Source organism: Bos indicus x Bos taurus, chromosome 9 (assembly GCF_003369695.1).
Source record: "Bos indicus x Bos taurus breed Angus x Brahman F1 hybrid chromosome 9, Bos_hybrid_MaternalHap_v2.0, whole genome shotgun sequence".
Classification (NCBI taxonomy): domain Eukaryota; kingdom Metazoa; phylum Chordata; class Mammalia; order Artiodactyla; family Bovidae; genus Bos; species Bos indicus x Bos taurus.
In genome coordinates, this window is record NC_040084.1 from 212,367 (window position 1) to 231,173 (window position 18,807).

An 18,807-nucleotide genomic window follows, 5' to 3' on the forward strand; every position below is an offset into this window, starting at 1 on the left:
TGGCCAAAGTATTGGAGCGCTTCAACATCAGTCCTTCCAAAGAACACCCAGGACTGATCTCTTTTAGGATGGACTGGTTGGATCTCCTTGCAGTACAAGGGACTCTCAAGAGTCTTCTCCAACACCACAGTTCAAAAACATCAATTCTTCTGCACTCATCTTTATTTATAGTCCAACTCTCACATCCATACTTTACCAATGGAAAAACCATAGCCTTGACTAGACAGACCTTTGTTGCCAAAAAGTAATGTCTCTGCTTTTTAATATGCTGTCTAGGTTGGTCATAACTTTCCCTCCAAGAAGTAAGCGTCTTTTAATTTCATGGCTGCAATCACCATCTGCAGTGATTTTGGAGCCCCAAAAAATAAAGTCAGCCACTATTTCCACTGTTTCCCCATCTCTCTGCCATAAAGTGATGGGACCAGATGCCATGATCTTAGTTTTCTGAATGTTGAGCTTTAAGCCAACTTTTTCACTCTCCTCTTTTATTTTCATCAAAAGGCTCTTTAGTTCTTCTTCACTTTCTGCCATAAGGGTGGTGTCATCTGCATATCTGAGGTTATTGACATTTCTCCTAGCAATCTTGATTCCAGCTTGTGCTTCTTCCAGCATTTCTCATGATGTACTCTGAATATAAGTTAAATAAGCAGGGTGACAATATACAGCCTTGACATACTCCTTTTCCTATTTGGAACCAGTCTGTCATTCCACGTTCAGTTCTGTCACTTTACCTCTTCTACAAATCTTTTTATCTCAATTTGAAATAATTCTGTTTTTTAATACAAAAGATTCCATATCACAAATAATTAATATATTTATATTTAGAAACATATTTACATAATGCAATCCCCAACCTCTCTGTGGGAACATTCACAATCTGGGCTTCTCTATTTAGAAGCACAAACTTTATGTAATTAGGCCTTAAAGCTTTAATTAAACTCCATATTGGAGGATAAAAACACTGTTTCGATCCCTGATCTGGGAAGATTTCAAATATCATGGGCAACTAAGCCTGCGCACCATGACTACCGAGCCTGTGTTCTGGAGCCCATGAACCAAAAATAAATAAATATTTTTTTAAAGAAACAAGTTAGTGTCATATACACAGTGCTTGCTTTAACTGCAACTAGCATTCAATTCTGAACAAAATTTGGAAGAAAGGAATTTAGAATCAGAGTAATACTTTATATAATTAATAAAATTAAAAGTAGAACTTGTTGCACTAATTATCTTTGATCTATATGGACTTCAGCTATTTTTATCATTTATATTTGGCTTACTAATACAAAGCATACTAAGAAATCTATAAAATAGCAAAAAAGTCAAAAACCAAAAACCTTCTATTTCAAGAGATTCTCTTTTAAAAGTCTCCTTTGGTTGGAATTACAAGTATATTTGGTGATTCAATCCCTGCCCTGACCAAACTTCAGTTGAAATATCAGGCCAACTGCTTTGATGTTGCTGACAATATATGCTCAAACAGGTAAGCAGACATTTTCTTCATTTCTTAGCCATCACATATTAAAAATAGCTTACACTTGTAAATGTGAACTTCAATTAGCTACTGAATTGTAGGTTACCTGCTTGGCTAAACCTTCCAAAATTAGCTGCACTAGAATTGTCAATCACTTTGAATAACTTGTGTAATCTTTGTTTTCCAACGCCACTACATAAGTATATATCAAGATTTCCTACACAGGAAACTGCTTGTGTATGTATGTGTGAAAGTGTGTGTATGTTTGGTTTTGTCTCACTTTTTGAGACCCTCTGGACTGTAGCCTGCCAGCCTCCGCTGTCCATGGAATTTTCCAGACAAGAATAATGGAGTGGTTGCAATTTCCTCTTCCAAAGAAACTATGTAGTAACATCTTATTAGGTCAATTACACGGCCTTCTTTCTTCTTGGTATGTGACATAAAGGAGTAGGTGCAGGGATCACATGGATGAATTTAAAATATTGGTGCTATGACCTCTATGACTGTAGTACAAAAATATTGTTGGATCTATCACCAGGATCATCAGTCAGTCAGTCATTTCAGTCACTCAGTCGTGTCCAACTCTATGCTACCCCATGGACTGCAGCACGCCAGGCCTCCCTGTCTACACCAACTCCCAGAGTTTACTCAAACTCATGACCATTGAGTCGGTGATGCCACCAAACCATCTCACCCTCTGCAGTCCCCTTCTCCTCCCACCTTCAATCTTTCCCAGCATCAGGGTCTTTTCCAATGAGTCAGGTCTTTGCATCAGGTGGCCAAAGTATTGGAGTTTCAGCTTCAGCATCAGTCCTTCCAATGAAAATTCAGGACTGATTTCCTTTAGGATTGACTGGTTGGGCCTCCTTGCAGTCTAAGCCAGTATCATAACACCTAATAAATCTCCACTCTACCAAGCCTTAGTTGACGGCACTCATATTCAGGGCATGACAAATAATAACCCTAACTGGCTAAATGCAAAAATATGCATAGTATAATGTGCATTTTGTATAGTGTATTGTTAACTGTGCTTTCATATCAATATATGTAGAGATATATAAGACTAAAAAGCATATCTTATCAGCCATAATTTGGGTTAGGGTCATTGGAAAATATGTTCATATAATTTTTCATGATTTTAAGAAGTATAGGCTCTGTATGGTCTTCCCAAGTGGCACTAGTGGCAACGAACTCTCCTGTCAATGCAGGAGACATAAGAGACATAAGTGAAGTGAAGTGAAAGTCGCTCAGTTGTGTCTGACTCTTTGTGACCCCATGGATTATACAGTCCATAGAATTCTCCAGGCCAGAATACTGGAGTGGGTAACCTTGAAGAGGGGTTTAATTCCTGGGTCAGGAAGATCCCCTGAAGGATAGCATGGCAATCCCCTCCAGTATTATTGCCTGGAGAATCCCATGGCCAGAGGAGCCTGGCAGGCTACAGTCCATGGGGTCGCAAAGAGTCCAACACAACTGAAGTGACTTAGCATGCATGAACACAGCCTCTGTATAGAGGTGAATTATTTTTAAAAACATCAGCAATAGGTCAATGACAAAAGAAATCATACTGTAAATTACAGAAGAGGAAGTTTCCTTTAGTTATTCTGTTTGTAGCTCATGACAATAAACTCTGTAAGAATTCTTCAGGGTTTGAGTCCCCAGGGTTAGGTGGTAAGATATAAAACAAATTAAAATACCATCATGAAGTATAATAGGTCTATCTATTACTCAAGGGTGTTTTCATTCTCCTTCTGCAATTTCATGACTGTTGCAAAAAGGACAGATGTTATTTCTTGCTATCTTTATTAACTATATTTTGCAGGAATCATCAGCTTTCTGATGAAAGGACTGGAAACATTTAAACCAAACTTTCAATTTTGATACTCAACATGTATGCAGCATATTAGTGTTATCAAGGAATCCATCATAAAAATACACCAAAGATATCTGGCGTTTGGTGAGTTGATTCAACCTAGGATCATCCTTTCACTCTGATCTGAGGGATATGGAATCCAGATGGTTTTTGTCAGAGGAAACCTACATGAGCTGAAAACAGCAATATACAGGCTAAATTCTACTTTTATTAGTCCCAGGACCATCGTGCATGTGCAGAAATTTCCTATTATATTTTTCTTTATGTATTAAAAGTGTTTAATCTTTCCCAGGTTAATTCTGCTGTTATCAGGTGACTGCCATAATCCAACCAATGATTTGTTTAGTTCTTTTTTTTTTTTTTTTCTGATTTCCTTCTATGTAGCCGGTGTTTTCATAGAATTGTATTCTATCTTAGGGATATTTAATGCTCTAAGCATCACATTCATTTAGGAATCATTTATATATAATACTACTATTGATAAATACTATTCTTTCTTATTTTCCAGGTAAATAAACTAAAATTCTAAAGGATAAAGCTAATTTCCCATAATCAAATTCACTTAAGTTGTAAAGACTTCAACTTGACACTTCAGAACATTCCTGGGTATACACTGATCACACTGCCCTCACTAGCTTAGGTTGAGCTATCTTCAGTTTCTTTCACTCCACCTTCTCATGTTCCACTGCTCAATTTTAATTCTTATTTATTTTTATTTTTTTAAATCAACAGCCATGGAACTGAATGAAGGAAATCAGAGCTCTGTGAGCATGTTCATCCTCTTGGGCTTCTCAGAATATCCCCGCCTCCAGGCACCCCTTTTCTTGGTGTTTCTAACCATTTACACAGTCACTCTGGTGGGGAACCTTGGCATAATTGTGGTCATAAGGACCAGTCCCAAACTCCACACACCCATATTTTTTTCTCAGCCATCTATCCTTTTTGGATATTTGCTCTTCCAGCATTATTTATACCCAAACTCCTAGGTATCTTGGTTGTGGAAGACAGAGTTATCTATTTCAAAGGATGCATGGCATAGTTTTTCTTTGGCTGTGCATTTGTGATTACGGAGATGTCCATGCTAGCAGCGATGGCCTATGACCTGTTTGTGGCTGTTTGTAACCCCCTGTTCTACACAATTGCTATGTCTCCTAAGCTCTGCAGCCTCCTGGTCACTGGGACTTACACTTGGGGTGGAATGTGTTCCTTGACAATCACGTGTTCTCTTTTGGAGCTGTCCTTCTGCGGTTCTAATGTCATACATCAGTTTGGCTGTGAGTATTCTGCCATCATCTCTGCTTCCTGTTCTGACACCCATTTCAGTCAACTGATGTGTTTCATCATTTCTACACTCAATGAGGTGTGTAGCCTCCTGATTATCCTCACCTCCTATGCTTTCATAGTTGTCACAATCATCAAGATGCCTTCAGCTGGTGGACTCCGAAAAGCCTTCTCCACCTGTGCCTCCCATCTGACCGCCATCACCATTTTCCATGGGACTGTCCTGTTCCTTTATTGTGTACCCCACTCCAAAAGCTCATGGCTCCTCGTCAAAGTAGTCACTGTGTTTTTTACTGTCATGATTCCTATGCTGAATCCTCTTATCTGTAGCCTTAGGAATAAAGATGTGAAAAAGACAGTCAGGAGTTTGACAACCATGAAACTGCTTTCTCCCTCAGTATAATTCAGAAGTCCAATGGGACTGAAAAACCACTTGAATTAAAGACAAGCTGTGTATTAACCAAATAAGTATGCTTGTGTTCATATTATGCCCAATAATTTTCATATATATTTCTGATGCCAGTTTATCTTTATTATAAGTAAATATATGATTATGTTTCAAATAAATTGTATGTTGTATTTTACATTTTTTTTGATGGTCAGATGAGCTACAATTACTTCTCAGTTAATAGAGAAATAATACATTAAGTAAGTCAGAGTAATGAAAAGGGATATATAGTTAGAGACTCATTTCTTATGCTACAGTTTATATTGTGATTTGTAACAATGCTGCAAACACAGATGATAACTGTGTTTAGCGTCAGGGTTAAGGTTAGGGTTAGTGTTAGGGTTAGGGTTAAATTTGCACTTAGGTTCTCATAACTAACTCTTCTGATTCAATTTTATAAAATGCAACTTTTAGCTCTTCTCAAAACTTTATTTTACACCAAGTAAAATGAGTTTTGAGTTAGCCTTATAAAAGTATTACCTGATTTTAAGCAAGAAGATCCTGAAAATAATAGCTAGTCTCTGTAGGCATCACTCATTTTTTGAATACCAGTATAATAGGGTTCAATCAAAGGTGTTTAATTGAATACTGAGAAAAAGTTAAATGTATTTCTAGGGATATATGATGATTACTCAGTGATAAAGCCCAAGTTAAGAACTGCTCTATTTTCTTTTCTTCTGACAAATACTTGTTTATGTCTCAGGTTTGCACTCATAATCCAAAGGAAAAGAAATGCTCTTCATCAATAATGAAGTATGAAAAAATTATAATGAGATTAACAGAGATGCTTCTGAGTAACTGGACCTAATCATGAATCTACCTCATTCAGTTTAATAAGTCTTTCTTATATTCCTTTGAAGTACCTGCCATTATCACATCTTCTTAATTATGGTAACTTTGAAGTAAATCTCACTATCCATTAGAGCAACTTCTGACATCTTTTCTTCCATGTAAGTGGATCCTGTTTATCCTTGACCATTTCATTTTCATACAAACTTCAGTATTTATTATGTTCATTCTTTTAAAGCCTGAGACTATTAGGGGCTCTAAAATTTACATCACTTGTTCTTTAGCTCTGCATGTTCAAGCAGTCTTTGCTGTAACCATGCCTTCTCTGCTTCATTCATCTATGCTCCTTCATAATCATTACACATTTCTGAAGTTATGATGAGATCATATTAGCTGGGTTTTATTTTACCATTGTTTTAATTTATTCATTTTTATTTTTGGCTGTGCTGCGCAGCATGTGAGATCCTAGTTTCTCAACCAGGGATCAAGTCCGTGCTCCCTGCAGTGGAAGCAAAGAATCTTAACCCCTGTACCCCAGGGAAATCCCACCATTGTTTTTACTAATCTGGCTTTGCCATTTTATTTATTTCTCATTATCATTACTATGATTGATTTGGTTTCTGAGGGAAGAGAGAGACAACAAAGGCATGTTATGTATTGAGTTTGACATATTCAGTTAAAAATAATCCAAATTTTATCTCTTTCTTTACTGATTAGTGGAAAAAATTGGCATTGATAAAATTTTACAGGCATGGCAAATAATAAGATATTGTGAAGAATCTATATTAAGAAATTACAAATCTTAATGAAATGAACACATTCCTTGAAAAAGCAGCATTCAATCTTATACAATAAAAATAGAAAATATAAGTAAAATCTGATCTATTAGTGTAATGGATGTCTGTGTGTGCTCAGCCATGTCTGACTCTTTGTGACCCCATGGACTTTAGCCTGCCAGGCTTCTCTGTCCATGGGATTTTCCTGACAAGAATACTAGAGTGGGTGGTCATGCCCTTCTCCAGAAAATTTCCCTGACCCGGGATTAAACTCCCATCTCCTACATCTTCTGTATTGCAGGTGGATTCTTTACCACTGAGTCACTGGGGAAGCCCAAAGTAATGGAATTTGTTTTTAAAAAATTTCCGCACAAAGAAATCCTATGCCCTGTTTATTATGTTGGTGAATTTCTCCAAACACTTAAGAAATATTGTCAATCATGCACAAATCTTTCTAGTGAATAGACTGAGAGAATATTAATAGGGCATTGTATTCACTTAGTCAGATTTTAACAATCAGTTCAAAGAAAGCTATTATGAGAAATAAATTTATAGATCAATTTGTCTCATGAGGTTAATGAATATTCAAGACAAAATATTAACACATTGGATTTTATTCCAGAAACTGAAAAGTGGTTTAATAGTTATGAATTAATAATCATAAACCAACATATTAAAATAAAAGGGAAGATACATAGTTCATGCAAATTACAGTTCTAGAAAAATAATTTGGTTAAATACAAAACTTATTCCACTCTGAATGGTTGATTTTTCTCAACTCACATTAATAAAATTGTTTTAGCTACAAGAAACTTTAAGTAATCCTAATATTAACTATTGAAATTACTGTGATTAATTTTAAAATTTTTTGGCTGTAATACTATGCATATATCTAAATTAACATCTCTCAAGAATGTACAAATCCAAAGGAAGTTCCCTAGAGTTTTAATCGAAAAGTTCATACTTCTTAGATGGCTGTGACAAATGTTTCTAGCATCCATGTCTTTAATAGAAATCAACCTCTTCCTGATAAGAGTATGAGTTTCTCTGGGGACTCAGATGGTAAAGAATCCACCTGCAGTGCAGGAGACCAGGGTTCTATCCATAGGTTGGGAAGATCCCCCAGAGAAGGAATGGTCAGCTATTCCAGTAATCTTGCATGGAGAATTCCATGGACAGAGGAGCTTGGCAGAATACAGTCCATGGGGTCTCAAAAAGTCAGATGACTGACTGACTAACATTATCACTTTCTTGTTGGAGTATAGAATGTCAAAAATAGGTTATCATTGTGAAAAATATGACCTGTTGACCAGTATGATGAATACCAGAAATGACTTTCTTTTGGTGTAATGAAGGTATTCAGGGGTTACAACTTAGCTATCAATAATTTCTTGATAATCCTTATGCTTGCAGGAGACCTGTATTCAATCCCTGGGTCAGGAAGATCCCCTGGAGAAGGAAATGGTAGCCCACTTCAGTATTTTTGCCTGGAGAACTGCATGGACAGAGGACCCTGGCAGGCTACAGCCCATGGGGTTGCAAAGAGCGGACACCACTGAGAGAAAACACACACACACATACGTGTTTGCATGAATAAGTCTTGCAAATTACACTTTTAAACAGTCATTTCTATTTGCTCACCATTAGAACACAATGATGCAATTGATATTTTTATATATACTCATTTATGCAACACTACTGTGTTCTGTTATTATTTTCTCATATTTTCATCGTAGATTCCTTAGGACTGTCTATATACAGAATCTAGCTGGCAAATAAAGACAGTTTTACTTTCTACTTTTCAGTAATTATAATTTTCTTTCCTTATTCAACAAAAATTTAAAATAAGATGTTAATTAAAAGTGGTTAAGGACATTATTTTCTTGGCTGTTATACACAGAGTTAGGAGAAAATCAAGTTATTTTACTTTATGTAGGATTTTTTTCCTATTTTCTGTTTCTATACTAGACATAATATTAGCTAGAGGTATTTTTGTAGATGATCTTTATCAGGTTGAAGGAATTTTCTTATATATCTTCTTTACTGTTATACAGGTAATCATTTTATTTTCTTTCCATCTGAGTCATTGTTTATTTTCCTATTATATACTGTGATATTGTATTTTCTAATATTTCATTCAGTATTTCTGAGATGAAGTACATTAGTTATCTTGATCTATGTTTTTTGTTTGTTTACAACATCTTTGTCTGGTGTTGGTGTTGATGGTTGTTGATTAGTTACTAAGTCATATCTGACTCTTTTGCAACCCCATGGACAGTAGCCTGCCAAGCTCCTCTATCCATAGGATTCTCCAGGCAAGAATACTGGAGTGAATTGCCATTCCCTTCTCCAGGGGATCTCCCTGATACAGAGATAGAACACATGTCCTCTGCCTGCAGATAGATTCTTTACCTCTGAAACACCAGGGAAACCCATGAAACACCAGAGATGTCCAAAAACTCAGAAAGTGATCCGAAATATTGGTGGTGGCTCCTCCTCACTGTAGGGGACACCCACACGCTTTCTTTTCTGGCATGCCTTTCTGCCTTGCTTCGATCTTAACAGTTTCTCTGTGTGCTCTCCCACTTGTTTTGCTATGTCTCTAAAAATAAACTTCATACCTTCATTTACAATTTTTGCCTCCTTGAGAAATTCATTTTTTACTGGGGGACAAATATATATATATACACACACATACATACTTATGGCTGCCAGTAACCCGCATCTCAGCTATCAGTTTTTAAACTATGAAGTTATGATTCACACATTCTGAACTAATTAATCATTTTCAGGTTTTGCACATTGCTGATTGAGTTGTCTTTGCCTCTTCAACCAAATCCTGAGCTCCTGAAAGTCAGGAAGCAGGCCAAGGAATTCTATCATTGTACTTGCACAACACTGGATTCTAGATATGTGTAGCTGAAAATCAAATCCAGAAATCTTTGGTTTCCATCATAGAGGTTTCTTAGAACCTCTGTCAGAAGCACCTGGGAAATTAGTTGAACTCACGGATATTTGGGAGAGAAACCCAGGAATGGTCATTTTAAACAAGCCTCTTGGAATATTCTTATGTACATGGATGTTTGGGAATTAGAGAGCTGTCACATACAAATAAACACAATCCTAAGTACATGTTTCACACAAGGTATAGGCAAGAGAGTAACAACATCAAGTTTAAATAACATTTCCAGTTTTATTTCTTCCTCTAGCCTCTCCTCCCCTTCCTGTCTGAATCATCCTTCTGGAGCAAAATTCTAATCAAGTCCTTCCTTTAACTGACACCTTCCCAGTTGTGAGACTATAAAACCCATGATCATAAACTTATCCTTTAAGAATCTTTATGGCCCAGTTGCAATCAAATGACATAACTTTTTAACTAAGAGCATAAACTCTGGGGCCAGACTGACTGAATTCAAATCCCAATGTCTCCAGTTTGAGTATGAGCTATATTAATGGGATGAAGAAAAAGTCTTGCATATATCTCTTATCGCTCTGTTTATTCAAATATCCATGCATTTTTTTGTGCTATTTATTATTTAAATGCTTGACAGAGTTTACCATTTAATAGTATGGGCCTGCGGAGAAGGCAATGGCACCCCACTCCAGTACTCTTGCCTGGAAAATCCCATGGATGGAGGAACCTGGAAGGCTGTAGTCCATGGTGTCGCTGAGGGTTGGAGAGGACTGAGCGACTTCACTTTCACTTTTCACTTTCATGCATTGGAGAAGGAAATGGCAACACACTCCAGTGTTCTTGCCTGGAGAATCCCAGGGACAGGGGAGCCTGGTGGGCTGCCATCTATGGGGTCACACAGAGTCGGACCGAAGTGACTTAGCAGCAGCAGTATGGGACTGAGGTTCTCCTTGTAGGAAGATTTTTAACTGAAAATGCAATTTCATAAGAAGATAGAGGCTATTCATATTTTGCATTTCATCTTTGGTAAGTTTATTTGTATGGTTCAAATGATTTTTCTACATCAACTAGGTAGTCAAATTTTTTTGAAGAAAATTATACATAATACTCCCTAATTCTTTTTTCTACATTGACAGTATCTGTAATGAAGTCCCGTTTTTTTTTCTTGAGTAGCAATTGTGTTATGATCTGTTATTTGTAATCAATTTATCTAACAGATGATTGATTTTATGTATCATTTTAAACATCAGAATTTTAGTTTTGCTCAATCCCTTATTTCTATTTCACTGTCCATTTTCTATTTTGTTGATCACCATTCTCATTTTTCCTCCTATTTATTGTGAGATTAAAAATGATGTTTGCTTTTTTATCTTCTTAAGATGGAATCACAGATCATTAAATTTCTTTGCCTAAGTAAAACATTTATGCAAGTAGGTGGTATTTTAAATAGAATGAGGTATTAATAGAGAGAGTACAAAAATGTTGACCTCATGAGTGACAAGTAAAACTGTAAACTAGTCCTTAAGATTCCCTACCATTTGGTGTACACATATCTTCAACTAGCCATTCAATTACACATTAATCTGGGAGCTGCTGGCAAATAATTTTAAATTATAACTAGTTTTAAATCAGTTGATCATAAGAAAAGAAGACTATCCTGATTGGTGGGTCTCATATAATCTGATGATTTGTTAAAAATGCTTGAATCCCTCTTTAAAGAGATGCATGAATTATAAGAGGGTGTTGAAAGAGAGATTTGAAGTGTGAGAGTGACTTGTGTGGAGAAAACAAAGTGGATACCTAGGAGTGGATTCTAGGAACTGTGAATAACCCCAAACAGATGTCAAGGAAACAATACCCTATTTCTACAACTTTAAGGAACTGAATTATTCCAACAACATGAATGAGCTTGCAAGAGAACCAATTTCTAGGTGAGAAACTTAATGACACTTCGATCTCAGCCTTGCAATAACTTAAATAGAGGGACCAGGTGTATTGCGCCTAACTTTGGGCGTACAAAATTGTGAATTCATAAATGAGTGTTTTTCAAGCCACTGATTCTGCAGCAGTTTATTATGATGAAATAGACCATTCATATACCACACAATTGATAGGTTTTATCAATTTAATTATCGAAAAATGTATATTCAACAAGTTTTAATAAAACAGGGAAATATTGGGATATAATAATAACTGCAAATGCCATAATATCATATTTCTATTCAGTGTGATATTGAATGTGATTTTTACAAAATGTAGATGTCTAAATAAGAAAACTTAGAGGAAAGACTGAAATAAACATAACAGAAACAACACTATGCTTGTTCTATTGAACAGTAATTGTGATTTTCTTTCTGAATTTTGAAATTCACGTCTTCCATGATAAATATAAATATAAACAGGCTGATTGCTAGTGTTATTTTTTCTAAGATGAGAAGATAAACATGCTCAGGCTTCCTATATGGGTTAATGATTTAAAATAAATTATACTCTAAATGTATAATGAGGAGTACGGGATTTTCTTTAAATTGCCTTGTTTGTAGCTCATGGAAAACACCCCAATCACAATTGTCTGGGGTGTGAATCCCCAAAGTCACTCAGGTAGACACAAATATACAGCATGGTCCCTGAGTTGAGTTCACAATATGGCTCACCCTTGGGAGTGTCTCTATTTTTTAATGAGAAAAAAACATAATTTTCTTAATTACTTTACTGAAATATACTTTGGAAGAGGTTACAATACTCTTAGTACAAGCTACAACAATTTTCATTAAATGTAAGTATTTTTGTTAAATACTTTTCAAGATTCTTATTTAAATTAAAGAAGTCTTCAGTAAATCAACCTATAAAGACTACATGGCTTCTAGTGAGTTGTTTAAATTAAGTGATTTACTTTAATTCTGATGTGGGAAACTGAAATTAACAATATTTTTGGCAGAGTAACACCTATGCAACCCTAGTAGCAGTGAAATGGTATTCATTTCATTCATTTCAGGGGAAGAACACAAGATATTGAACTTATTTTTTATATCTTTAAGATTCATGGGACGCATTTGGTTTTGAACTTTGCTTATATAGCTGAATGATGTCCTTGGTGGACATTCAAGTAGTAGTATTTGTTTTCAATAAAAAATAAAAAAATTAGGGAAATATTAAAAAGAAATCTATAAAACTGTAGAGAGATATGCCAGACTTTGCATTAATTTTTTTGAGTTTAAAATCATGCAGGTGAAAGCAATTTGGAGCAGTACAGCAAACTTGAGTTCTGAATTAAACCCCAAAGTAGTCTGAAATATGTTGCCTGGTATTTGATATTAAAAAGTAATAATGCTTTTATATACCAAAAAGTGTGTATTTTGTGCACAAAAATCAAAATTGCTGCAGTCAGTAAAACAAAATAAGTAGCTATCAAGCAGTCTAGATAATGCAGTGATACTGTGCCTGCTAAGATGCTTCAGTCCTTTCTGACTCTTTATGAACAACCCTATGGACTGTAGCCCGCCAGGCTCCTCTGTCCATGGGATTCTCCAAGCAAGAATACGAGAGTGGGTTGCCATACACTCCTCCAGGGGATTTTCCCAACCCAGGGATAGAACCCGTGTCTCTTATGTCTGCTGCATTGGTAATTTAGCTCTTTTAGAGATCACAGAAATCCGGACAGAAGAATTCACATTGCAGGTGAATTGTATGCAGATGATTTTGAATATGGGCAAGCATTTGAGCATGATTTTAAATTAAGATTGAATGAAAATTAGCCCTGAAGGATGGCTGTAGGTAGGCTAAATAAAGACAGCTGCTAAATAGATGTGTGGTGAAAAGTGAAAGTGAAATCGCTCAGTCGTGTCCGACTCTTTGCGATCCCATGCACTGTAGCCTACCAGGCTCCTCCCTCCATGGGCTTCTCCAGGCAAGAGTACTGGAGTTGGTTGCCATTTCCTTCTCCAGGGGATCTTCCCAAACCAGGGATCGAACCCGGGTCTCCCGAATTCCAGGCAGACGCTTTAATCTCTGAGCCACCAGATGTGTTCAGTTCGGTTCGCTTCAGTTCAGTCACTCAGTCACTCAGTCACTCTTTGGGACACCATGAATCTCAGCACGCCAGGCCTCCCTGTCCATCACCGACTTCCGGAGTTCACTCAGACTCACGTCCATCGAGTCAGTGATGCCATCCAGCCATCTCATCCTCTGTCGTCCCCTTCTCCTCCTGCACCCAATCCCTCCCAGCATCAGAGTCTTATTCAATGAGTCAACTCTTCGCATGAGGTGGCCAAAGTACTGGAGTTTCAGCTTTAGCATCACTCCTTCCAAAGAAATCCCAGGGCTGATCTCCTTCATAATGGACTGGTTGGATCTCCTTGCAGTCCAAGGGACTCTCAAGAGTCTTCTCCAACACCACAGTTCAAAAGCATAGCAATAAAGATGGGAGTGTATTTTGAAGAATATGTTCATTTTGCCCTGGTTACATTTTTCACAACCTTAACCTTGGATGGAAAGGAAATCATAGAGATACAGAAAAGGACAGGGGAAAATGGACAAAACAAAGCTTATGCCTTGATGGCTTGAGACATTAATGGAAATGTGCAGCTAAGAAGGAAACATTAGAAAAGAATTAAGTAAGAAAAAGATTTCCTCTGTGTACGCATTTTTTCTGCTTCTTAGTCACTATTTGCACCATTTCAGACTTCATAAAATTATAGGTGGTGCTACATTGTAGAATATTTTGAGGTTATATATTTCAAATTCAAAGTAAACATGAAAAACAGCATTATAAAACAAGAGAAGAAACTAAATTTGGTGGGAGCCATTTATTACACGTGAAATTTAAGTCTTAAATGTTTTAGAAAATAATTAGTTGGACTTCCCTGATAGCTCAGTTGGTAAAGAATCTGCCTGCAATGCATGGAGACCCCAGTTCATTCCTGGGACGGGAAGATCTGCTGGAGAAGTGATAGGCTATGAACTCCAGTATTTCTGGTCTTCCCTTGTGAGTCAGCTGGTAAAGAATCTACCTGTAATGTGGGAGACCTGGGTTCAATCCCTGGGTTGAGAAGATCCCTTAGAGAAGGGAATGGCTACCCACTCCAGTATTCTAAACTAAATTTACTGGGGGGCAATTATTACATGTGAAATTAAAGTCTTAAACATTTTAGAAAATAATTCACTAATTTAAGTTATATTTTATACATAATTGTGCAGTAAAAACAAATTCTTAGAATTATATTCTAAAGGTAAGATTTCAGAGAGCTTAAGTTGTCAGAGACATATTAATAATGACTGAGGTTAAATTTGAAGGCAAGTTGACCTGACTAAAGAGTATAGATTGTTAACAAGACATCATTCATATTCTCTAGGAGATACAATATGGGACCTTTTACCAAGGGTTGGCTAGTTGGTGAAATCATTAAGGGAAAGTAAACCTGAGGCTTCTCTGATGAGGTGGGTGCTGAAACTCTCAGCTGTGTGACTTGCGACTCCATGGACTGTAGCCCGCCAGGCTCCTCTGTCCATCAGATTTCACCAGCAAGGATACTGGAGTGGGTTGCCAGTTCTTTCCCCTGGGGATATTCCTGACCCAGGGATTGAACTCATGTCCCTTGCATCTCCTGCATGATCAGGAGGATTCTTTACCACCGCACTACCTGGGAAGCCTCTCTCTGATCGGAGAGCACTAAGGAAAAGTGAGAGAAAAACAGAGGACATCCTGAGCAGTTAGAATGGCCTGAACAAACATAAGAATTTGCAAGTGCAATCAACAAGTTCAATTAAATGAAGCTAAAGAAAGGAATTATCCATGTGGAGAAAAGGCAGACAGAGCTGAGAAGGTTGAGAAAATTCAAACAAGAACATTTTCTGAGTCACAGTGACACTCAGTTCTTCCCAGTCCATCCTCTCCTTGCCCCTCCATCAGAAGCTGACTTGCATGCTCCACACCTGTAGACACACGGTATACTGTTTGAGCTTCAACCGTGTCTTATTCGCATTCCTGGGAAATCCCAGACTTCACCACTGCAGACCAGTCCCCTGTCCAGGATGGGAAAAAATACCCTCTATTTCTGTCATGTCTGGTTGCTTAGGGTGAACTCTCTGGGTTTCCCTGGCAGGAACCATAATGATGGATGAGAGAAATCTGAGTGCTGGAATCACCTTCGTCCTCTTGGGCTTCTCAGAATACCCGCAGCTCCAGGTGCCCCTCTTCTTGGTTTTCTTGGCTGTCTATACTGTCTCTGTGGTGGGGAACCTGGGTATGATTGTGATCATCAGAATCAATCCCAAACTTCACACCCCCATGTACTTCTTTCTCAGACATCTCTCCTTTCTTGATTTTTGTTACTCTTGTATAATCACACCCAAACTCTTAGAGATCTTGGTTGTGGACACAAGGACTATCTCCTACATGGGTTGCATGATGCAATTCTTCTTTGGTTGCACACTTGTGATTACGGAGATGTTCATGTTAGCAGTGATGGCCTATGACTGGTTTGTGGCTGTTTGTAACCCCCTGCTCTACAAGGTTGCTATGTCTCCTAAGCTCTGCAGCCTCCTGGTCACTGGAACCTACACATGGGGTGGAATGTGTTCCTTGACAATCACACATTCTCTTTTAGAGCTGTCCTTCTGCAATTCTAACGTCATACATCCCTTTGGCTCTGAGTATTCTGCCATTGTCTCTGCCTCTTGCTCTGACTCTTACTTCAGTCAGATGACATGTTTTATCATTTCTACTCTCAATGAGGTATGTAGCCTCCTGATTATCCTCACCTCCTATATTTTCATAATCGTCAGAATCATCAAGTTGCCTTCAGCTGGTGGACTCCGAAAAGCCTTCTCCACCTGTGCCTCCCACCTGACCACCATCACCATGTTCCATGGGGTCATTCTTCTTCTCTATTGTGTACCCAACTCCAGAAACTCATGGCTCTTTATCAAAGTAGCCACTGTGCTTCACACAGTAGTGATCCCCATGCTAAATCCCCTTATCTACAGCCTTAGAAATAATGCTGTGAAGGAGACCATCAGAAAATTAGTGAACACCAAAATATTTTCTCACTGAATGTAATTTTGAGTGAGAAGAGAGATAGAGGAAAGCACTTTCTTAAATGTGCTTTTTACAGTGTGTTTATGGTTATTACATTTTTCTTCAAATGTGTGCTTATCCGCTGATTAGTGTCCTACCCTTTGCAACCCCTTCTCTGCCCATGGGGAATCTCCAGGCAAGAATACTGGAATGGGTTGCCATGCCCTCCTCCAGGGGATCTTCCAGGAATGGAATGGAACTCATGTCTCCCAAAGTGCAACTTGATTCTTTGGTGACTGAGACACAATGAGATACAATCTCTTGAGAAAATTATATATCATATGAATACAATGTGATTTTTAAACTGTACTGTGATTTTAAAGTATCACCTTCAGTTTTAAAAAATAAATAAATAAAATTATGTTATGTCTCACATTCAGAGTGTTTTAGGCAAAATAAATAATGATTGTCTAAATGCTGTCCATGGGCTTCCCTGTGGCTTAGATGGTAAAGAATCTACCTGCAATATGGGAGACCTGGGTTCTTTCCCTGAGTAGGGAAGATCCCCTAGAAGAGGGAACAACCCACTCCAGTATTCTTGCCTGGAAAATCCCCATGGGCAGAGGAGCCTGGTAGACTACAGTCCATGGGGTCATAAAGAGTCAGATAAGACTGAGTGGCTAAGCACAGCACAGCCAAAGGCTGTCCACATCCTAAAATCCTCAGAATTTGCAAATGATTTCTGTTCCATGTCTTCTTTCTTTCTTTCTTTCCTCTTCCTTTCCTTTCTCTTTTTCTCACTCTCAAATTATGAAATGTGATAAATAGATAGACAAGTAATTTTGTATGATCACCCTGTATGTTACTTTCTTCAAGAAATTAAAGACATTATCAGCTCTTTACAGCATTTCTATAAGCATTTTTCTAGTCAGTGTGCCTCTCTGATGCCTCTAGGAGCAAACTCCATTGAGGAGTTCAAAGATTTTTCATCTAAACAGAGAATAGGTCATGAGAGTTAAAACTTAACTTTATCACTTTTGAAATTTGTATTATTAAAATTTTAGAGTATATTCCCTTATGTCTGGCTTATTTGGCTCAGCATTTTGTTTCAAAAGAATTTAAGTGATTGACTTTAACAGTAGTTCCATTTTTGGTGTTGAAGAATGTTCCACAAAGTAAATACATTGATATGGTAATATGTTTATTCATACTACTACTACTACTACTACTACTACAAATGGTTTTTGGCTATTTCCTCTTCTTTATTGAAGTATTATTTATTCATAGTGTTATAATAATTTTAGATGCACAACATAGTGATTCATTATGTTTTTAGATTATACACTAAAAAACTTAGTGGCTCAGTGGGTAAAGAACCTGCCTGCAATGCAGGTGATGCCGGAGATATGGGTTTGATTCCTGGGTGGGGAAGATCCCCTGGAGGAGGGCACGGCAACCCAATCCCATGGGCAGAGGAGCCTACTGGTCTAGAGTCCATGGGGTCACAAAGAGTTGGATACAACTGAAGTGGCTGAGCACAGCACAGAACACAAAGGATAATAGGTATAACTTAATGGTACTAGACAGCGGTATCCTTGTAGCTTATCTATTTTATACAGAATATTTTGTATACTTTGTACTCCTAAATTGCCCCTTCTCCTTTCCTCTATAAATTCTGCAAATAACAATTGTTGGAGAGAATTAGAGTAAAGGGAAACTTTGTGCATTGTGGGTGAGAATGTAAGTTGGTATAACCAATTGCATACTGTATGGAAAACAGTATGGAGCTTTGAACACACATACACAAAAGATAAAAATAGAACTACCATATGAGCAGCAATTTCACTCCTGGTTATTTCACCATTTTTGTCTTTAATGGAAATGCTGCATGAACATTCTTACACAAGTATGTGCTGCATTGCACATGAGCACTCACTGTGTGAGGTATGCCCTGTCTCTGAATGTTCTGGATCAAAGGGTGCTTATTTCTGATCTTTTGCTAAGTGCCATCAAACAATTTTCCAAAATAGATGGATTTGTTTAAATTCCAACTATATTGCTTGTGGGTTCTAATTATTGTCTTTTCTTGCCAACATATTGGAGAAGGCAATGGCACCCCACTCCAGTACTTTTGCCTAGAAAATCCCATGGACGGAGGAGCCTGGTAGGCTGCAGTCCATGGGGTTGCGAAGAGTTGGACACGACTGAGCAACTTCACTTTCACTTTTCACTTTCAT

At 37.5% G+C, this 18,807-nt stretch overlaps 2 protein-coding genes across 2 annotated transcripts; both read left to right on the top strand.

Annotated features, from left to right (window-relative positions):
- The first annotated feature begins 3,865 nt into the window (after positions 1 to 3,865).
- LOC113898774 (olfactory receptor 5D18-like) lies at positions 3,866 to 5,136 on the top strand. Its single transcript, XM_027552157.1, has one exon. The coding sequence runs from the start codon at positions 4,420 to 4,422 to the stop codon at positions 5,029 to 5,031; it is 612 nt and encodes a 203-aa protein (XP_027407958.1). The 5' UTR covers positions 3,866 to 4,419; the 3' UTR covers positions 5,032 to 5,136.
- Positions 5,137 to 15,181: 10,045 nt separating this feature from the next.
- LOC113898775 (olfactory receptor 5D18-like) lies at positions 15,182 to 17,035 on the top strand. Its single transcript, XM_027552158.1, has one exon. It carries the CDS (start codon positions 15,665 to 15,667, stop codon positions 16,604 to 16,606), a length of 942 nt encoding a protein of 313 aa, XP_027407959.1. The 5' UTR covers positions 15,182 to 15,664; the 3' UTR covers positions 16,607 to 17,035.
- The last annotated feature ends 1,772 nt before the right edge of the window (positions 17,036 to 18,807 follow it).

Coding starts and splice junctions, on each gene's coding strand:
- LOC113898774 (XM_027552157.1), top strand. CDS start 4,420: ATGTCCATGCTAGCAGCGATGGCCTATGACCTGTTTGTGGCTGTTTGT.
- LOC113898775 (XM_027552158.1), top strand. CDS start 15,665: ATGATGGATGAGAGAAATCTGAGTGCTGGAATCACCTTCGTCCTCTTG.